At 41.1% G+C, this 7,500-nt stretch overlaps 1 protein-coding gene across 1 annotated transcript in view; it reads left to right on the top strand.

Moving 5' to 3' along the window:
- The window catches only part of LOC123747625 (putative neural-cadherin 2), a 168,760-nt gene that overhangs the window by 145,333 nt on the left and 15,927 nt on the right, over positions 1-7,500 (top strand). The window contains exons 17-18 of the mRNA XM_069330398.1: positions 1,321-1,729; positions 3,859-4,137. Of these exons, the coding sequence (XP_069186499.1) occupies positions 1,321-1,729; positions 3,859-4,137 (688 nt within the window). The remainder of the gene's footprint in view (positions 1-1,320; positions 1,730-3,858; positions 4,138-7,500) is intronic.

The following is a 7,500-nucleotide window of genomic DNA, read 5'->3' on the forward strand; positions in this document are numbered from 1 at the left end:
ATATATTATTATAATATATATATATATATATATATATATATATATATATATATATATATATATATATGTCGTACCTAGTAGCCAGAACTCACTTTTCAGCCTACAATGCAAGGCCCGATTTGCCTAATAAGCCAAGTTTTCATGAATTAATATATTTTCTCTATTTTTTTTCTTATGAAATGATAAAGCAGCCCATTTCATTATGTAAGAGGTCAATTTTTTTTTATTGGAGTTAAAATTAACGAAGATATATGACCGAACCTAACCAACCCTACCTAACCTAACCTAACCTATCTTTATAGGTTAGGTTAGGTTAGGTAGCCGAAAAGTTAGGTTAGGTTAGGTTAGGTAGGTTAGGTAGTCGAAAAGCAATTAATTCATGAAACTTGGCTTATTAGGCAAATCGGGCCTTGCATAGTAGGCTCAGAAGTGAGTTCTGGCTACTAGGTACGACATATATATATATATATATATGTCGTACCTAGTAGCCAGAACTCACTTCTCAGCCTACTATGCAAGGCCCGATTTGCCTAATAAGCCAAGTTTTACTGAATTAATATATTTTCTCTAATTTTTTTCTTATGAAATGATAAAGCTACCCATTTCATTATGTATAAGGTAAATTTTTTTTTATTGGAGTTAAAATTAACGTAGATATATGACCGAACCTAACCAACCCTACCTAACCTAACCTAACCTATCTTTATAGGTTAGGTTAGGTTAGATAGCCGAAAACGTTAGGTTAGGTTAGGTTAGGTAGGTTAGGTAGTCGAAAAAACATTAATTCATGAAAACTAGGCTTATTAGGCAAATCTGGCCTTGCATAGTAGGCTGAGAAGTGAGTTCTGGCTACTAGGTACGACATATATATATAATATATATTATATATATATATATATATATATATATATATATATTTGATAACAGTTATGCAATTATTGTTATATTACGTAATTTTATTTATTCATGTTCGTGTTTTGAGACAACCCACGACACAAATTACTGCACATGGGCTTGACAAGGTCAGTTTTAACTGCCTGCTGCTCAGGCTATACTTATTGAAGGCCCTTAGCCATTCGTAACTTGGCCGAGACTCTTAATAACACAGATTTGTGTCCAAGTTTGGTGAAGTTTGGCAAACAAAAACTTAAGACTCAATTTGCAGGATTACCCAGAGGTCCGGGTTAACGGGCTCCAGATAAGGGAGCTCCTACCTTTCCTTAGTCTAGTGTAGGACTAAAATTTCACAATTAGGATTATTTATCTTCAGAACATTTCGAGATTATTTCCTGGGTTCTGTTTGGACGATACGTTCCTCAGATGCATCTGTCCTCACGGAACCTGGGGCTCTCGCTGCAAGGTGATCGTTAGGCACTTCGAGAACGACAGTGGAGGGTCGGACTTGGCCAGTAGTGAAGATGAGGTTGTTACTGTGGGCGGGTGGGCGTGGGTGCCGCCCATCCCGCCTTGTGCCGAAGTCCACCTGAGTCTGGAGGTGCTGACCAGATCCATTGCGTCCACGCTGCTGTACTCAGGACCAGACCAGGGGGCACCAACCCCAGGGACCGAAGAGAACGCTGCTAGGGACCTGTTGCTGCTGGAGCTGCGTCAGGGCCGTCCGTCTCTCCTGCTGGACCTGGGGGACGGCCCTGTTACCCTCGACCTCAACGCCTCCTACTCCCTGGCAGACAACACCTGGCACAGGATCGACCTCATATGGAAAGACGAGGTGAGGAGTGAGGATGTAGCGCAGAGACTCTGGACTCTAGGTATTGGTTTTGAAATCCATATGATTGTTGTGACCGATATCGTTGTGACTTCTATTATAATGGTAAATATTATCATTATTTCATATCATTCATTATCATAACAAATCTCATGTTGTTAATCGCCTGACTAGTCTCGATTACTGCCTGTTATAGTCGATTAACTACTATAAATGTCATTAAACACATCACTGTGAATCATACCTAGTTTTCTTCGACACTTGCTGCAGGAAATGTTATCACAATAGAACATAAATCCCATTTCAAAACCGTGGTTGATATTCGGCCTTCGTCAGGCCCATTCAATATATTTAATCTACATTCAAAAGAAAGGGCCACCGAATGAATATATTTTTATTTTTGAGAAACGTCCGTTTTTGGATACAGTTTAACATTTACGAATGCATATTTCGATTACATTGCAGCTTGGACAGCCAGTACATAGGCAACCCAGCATTTTTTGCGATGTATAATATTATGGCAGGTAATTGGATCAAGGTATCAACGTGCCGATGCAAATAACGTTAAAACTGGGTGATACCCAGACTCAAATGTGTGGGACAGCTCACACAGTTAAGCAAAAGCAAGGAAGGGATCCAAGTAATTTGTGGCATTCTCCCGAGAAGAGGAGTTGGAAATTGGTTGTCTAGGACTCATAGTGTCAATTACTAACTATTGCATGGTCTATGCAATTAATTGCATGGTCAATGCATTTATTTATTGATACTTGCAACTCCTATGAATTCAAGATAATAGTATGCAGTGGTTTAAACAGTATCAATATCTTTGAGTAAGGATAGCTTCTAAAAAATATATATTCAATAAGAAATTTAATATCTGAAGGAGAAAGCAAAATCTTAATCAAATCTAACCACAGGGCCCCATATACGAGTGGGACACAGTGTCAAGAATGTTTTACTTAAATGCCGTTCGTTCAGTAGTTGATTACGTAGCGTCTGCCTTATTGCCTTATTCTGCCTTATTTCTCCAAACAAACGGTTGACGTTATTCAAAACGATGCAATGCGTCATAATTGGGCTCTTAAAAGGATATTAAAAATATCATTAACAAATATAAAAATATATTTATATATATATTAAGCCTAAAGGATACAAACCAAACTAACATCGGTAGATAAAGGTAAATTGGCTTGTTGCCTGCATGTTGATCAAGATCACGACTCCTTGCGTCAGAACATAGCTAATAACTGCCATTGGGATGCACTCTAGCTGGAAGTTGCAAGTCATGTTTGTATCATTATAGTTCCAGTTCTTCCTTTTACCTTCATTTTACAGATTTTCTTTACTATAAAACAAAGTTTACACAAAATGTAAATCTCGTGTTAATTTCGTAATGAAATATGTGCATTTATGAACATTTTATATTGCAAATTGCTTTCCTGAGATTTTTAAAGATACACATGATCAGGTTTTGTCTTTCATGATAATTCATAATTCAGTGCTCAAGAATAATGAGAGATACTAGATTTTTTGGAGACAGTGAGTTATACTGTTTGTGGTTCAGGAGAGAATGATCGTTATATATTTTTTCCAGGCTTATATGATAGGTATTTAATGTTAAAGATGGTATGATATTTATTTTTCATGGTAGTATGCTATATGTTAATTTTTCAGGAGGGTGTGTCATCTCTCACAATACTTATAGGAGAATGATAGTTAATTTTTGTTCAGCAGAAAGATAGTCATCTATTGTTCAACAGAGTATGATTATAATTCAGTGTTCAGGAGACAGCTGCTCGTCAAATGATATTATTTACTAATATTTAAAAAGGGTGTAAAATACTCACCCAACACAATTTACATCGAAACATTAATCGCTGGTTATTCTCTCTCCTTTCCCAATTTGTGCTCTCCCACCTCCTCATCCTTCCCAATCACGCTTCCTTCTTTTCTCTCAATTCTTTTTCTTCACCCACTCTTATCTTCCGATCCCTCATCCAATTTTCCTTGTCTTATTAACTTGTCTACTACTCTTCTACCCTTGCTCCTCTCTTCCTCTCCTTCTCCATCCTCTTCCATATCTCCATCTCCTTCCTTTCCTTTCGCTCGTTCTCTCCCACTCTCACTCTCAGTTGGTGGAAATGATTGTGGACTTGTGCACGGGCAACGGACCGGACGACGTGCCACCGCCTCCACCCTCCACCCCCGCCCACAACCACTCCAAGACGCACACCCATCCTGACGCCCACACTTGTAGAGGGGCGGCCAGACTGCCTCGTGCCGCCCGCGTCCTCAACACAAGTGGACCGCTACAAGTGGGTGGACTGTCCCACCCTCTACCAGCAAACACTTTACAAGAGAGTTTCCCACCTTTCTATGGCTGTCTCCGGAACCTCAGAGTCAACGGCCAGGTGAGAGGCGCTGTAGTAGCAGTGTATATATATATATATATATATATATATATATATATATATATATATATATATATATATATATATATATATATATATATCTACATTTGAGTGAGGTGGAAAGGGTGATGTGGCATTAACACAAGACAGAACAAGAGGTGGCATTAATAGGGTATTAATTTCATCAACACAAGACAGAACAAGAGGTGGTATTAATAGGGTATTAATTTCATCAACACAAGACAGAACACGAAACAATGGATATTGAATAGAAGTGTTTGTAGAAAGCCTATTGGTCCATATTTCTTGATGCTTCTATATTGGAGCGGAGTCTTGAGGTGGGTAGAATATGGTTGTGCAATAATTGGCTGTTGATTGCTGGTGTTGACTTCTTGATGTGTAGTGCCTCGCAAACGTCAAGCCGCCTGCTATCGCTGTATCTATCGATGATTTCTGTGTTGTTTACTAGGATTTCTCTGGCGATGGTTTGGTTGTGGGAAGAGATTATATGTTCCTTAATGGAGCCCTGTTGCTTATGCATCGTTAAACGCCTAGAAAGAGATGTTGTTGTCTTGCCTATATACTGTTTTTTTTTTGGAGCTTACAGTCCCCAAGAGGGCATTTGAAGGCATAGACGACGTTAGTCTCTTTTAAAGCGTTCTGTATGTTTGTGTGTGTGGGGGGTTACTTACCTTATTGCCTAATTTACCTAATTGTGCATGCGGGGTTGAGCTCTGGCTCTTTGGTCCCGCCTCTCAACTGTCAATCAACAGGTGTACAGGTTCCTGAGCTTACTGGGCTCTATTATATCTACACTTGAAGCTGTGTATGGAGTCAGACTCCACCACATCACTTCCTAATGCATTCTATTTGTCTACTATTCTGCCACTGAAAAAACTATTTCTAACGTCTCTATGGCTCATTTGGGCACTCAATTTCCACCTATCCCCCAGTGCGTGTGCCCCTTGTGTTAAAAAGTCTGTCTTTATCTACCCTATCAATTCCTCTGAGAATCTTGTATGTGTTGATCATGTCCCCTCTAACTATTCTGTCTCCCAGTGACGTGAGGTTTAATTCCCGTAGTCTCTCCTCATAGCTCATACTCCTCAGTTCGGGTACTAGTCTGGTGGCAAACCTTTGAACCTTTTCCAGTTTACTCTTATCCTTGACTAGATATGGACTACATGCTGGAGCCGCATACTCCAGGATTGGTCTGACATGTGGTATACAATGTTCTGAAAGATTCCTTACACAAGTTTCTAAAGGCCGTTCTTATGTTTGCCAACCTGGCATATGCCGCTGATGTTTTCCTCATGATATGAGCTTCAGGGGACAGGTCTGGCGTGATATCAACCCCCAGGTCTTTCTCTCTCTCTCTGATTCTTGAAGTATTTCATCTCCCAAATGATACCTTGTATCTGGTCTCCTGCTCTCAACACCTATCACCATTACATTACATTTGCTCGGGTTAAACTCTAACAACCATTTGTTCGACCATTCCTGCAGCTTGTCCATGTCTACTTGAAGCCTCAAGCTGTCCTCCTCTGTCTTAATCCTCCTCATAATTTTGGCGTCGTCAGCAAACATGGAGAGGAATGAGTCTATACCCTCTGGGAGATCATTTACGTATTTCAGAAACAGGATAGGTCCGAGTGCAGAGCCCTGTGGGACTCCACTGGTGACCACGCCAATCTGAGGTCTCACCCCTCACTGTAACTCTCTGCTTCCTATTGCTTAGGTATTCTCTTATCCTCTGGAGCGCCCTACAGTTACTCCTGCCTGTTTCTCCAGCTTATGCATCAGCCTTTTATGGGGTACTGTGTCAAAGGCTTTCCGATAGTCCAAAAAAATGCAGTCCGCCCATCCTTCTCTTTCTTGCTTAATCTTTGTCACCTGATCGTAGAATTCTATTAAGCCTGTAAGGCAGGATTTACCCCTACCTGAACCGATGTTGATGGGTTGTCACGAAGTCCGAAGAATGAAGAGAAGAAGTCACGAAGAACCAATGTTGATGGGTTGTCCACGAAGAAGAAGAAGAATTTACACCTACCTGAACCAGTGTTGATTGATTGTCACGAAGGAACTCTGTCGAGTTCCACATAAAAGATTGTTCTGGAAACTGGAAAATATTGGAGGGGTGACAGGTTAGCCTCTAATATGGATGAAACATTTTCTGACTGATAGAAAAATGACGGCAGTGATCAAAGGCAACGTATCGGACTGGAGAAATGTCACAAGTGTGTGTTTGTATGTGTGTGTGTGTGTGTGTGTGTGTGTGTGTGTGTGTGTGTGTGTGTGTGTGTGTGTGTGTGTGTATATGTGTGTGTGTGTGTGTGTACTCACCTAATTGTGCTTGCGGGGGTTGAGCTTTGGCTCTTTGGTCCCGCCTCTCAACTGTCAATCAACTGGTGTACAGATTCCTGAGCCTACTGGGCTCTATCATACCTACATTTGAAACTGTGTATGGAGTCAGCCTCCACCACATCACTTCCTAGTGCATTCCATTTATTAACTACTCTGACACTGAAAAAATTCTTTCTAACGTCTCTGTGGCTCATCTGGGTACTAAGTTTCCACCTGTGTCCCCTTGTTCGTGTCCCACCCGTGCTGAAGAGTTTGTCTTTGTCCACCCTGTCAATTCCCCTGAGAATTTTGTAGGTGGTTATCATGTCTCCCCTTACTCTTCTGTTTTCCAGGGATGTGAGGTTCAGCTCCTTTAGCCTTTCCTCGTAGCTCAATCCTCTCAGTTCCGGGACGAGCCTGGTGGCATACCGCTGAATCTTCTCTAACTTTGTCTTGTGTTTAACTAGGTATGGACTCCAGGCTGGAGCTGCATACTCCAGGATTGGTCTTACATAAGTGGTATACAGGGTTCTGAAAGATTCCTTACACAAGTTTCTGAAGGCAGTTCTTATGTTGGCCAGTCTAGCATATGCCGCTGATGATATTCTTTTGATGTGGGCCTCTGGGGACAGGTTCGGTGTGATATCAACCCCCAGATCCTTCTCTCTATTTGATTATTGCAGGATTTCCCCTCCCAGATGATACCATGTGTTCAGCCTCCTGCTCCCTTCGCCTAATTTCATCACCTTACACTTTCCAGAGTTGAACTTCAGCAGCCATTTTCTAGACCATTCCTCCAGTTTATCCAGGTCATCCTGTAGTCTCTGTCTATCTTCATCCGTCTTGATTCTTCTCATAATTTTTGCATCATCAGCAAACATCGAGAGGAATGAGTCTATACCCTCTAGAAGATCGTTCACATATATTAGAAACAGGATGGGTCCAAGTACTGAGCCCTGTGGGACTCCGCTGGTGACATCTCGCCACTCTGATGTCTTCCCCCTCACCGTTACTCGCTGT

The sequence above is a fragment of the Procambarus clarkii genome, chromosome 24 (assembly GCF_040958095.1).
Source record: "Procambarus clarkii isolate CNS0578487 chromosome 24, FALCON_Pclarkii_2.0, whole genome shotgun sequence".
In the NCBI taxonomy this organism is placed as follows: domain Eukaryota; kingdom Metazoa; phylum Arthropoda; class Malacostraca; order Decapoda; family Cambaridae; genus Procambarus; species Procambarus clarkii.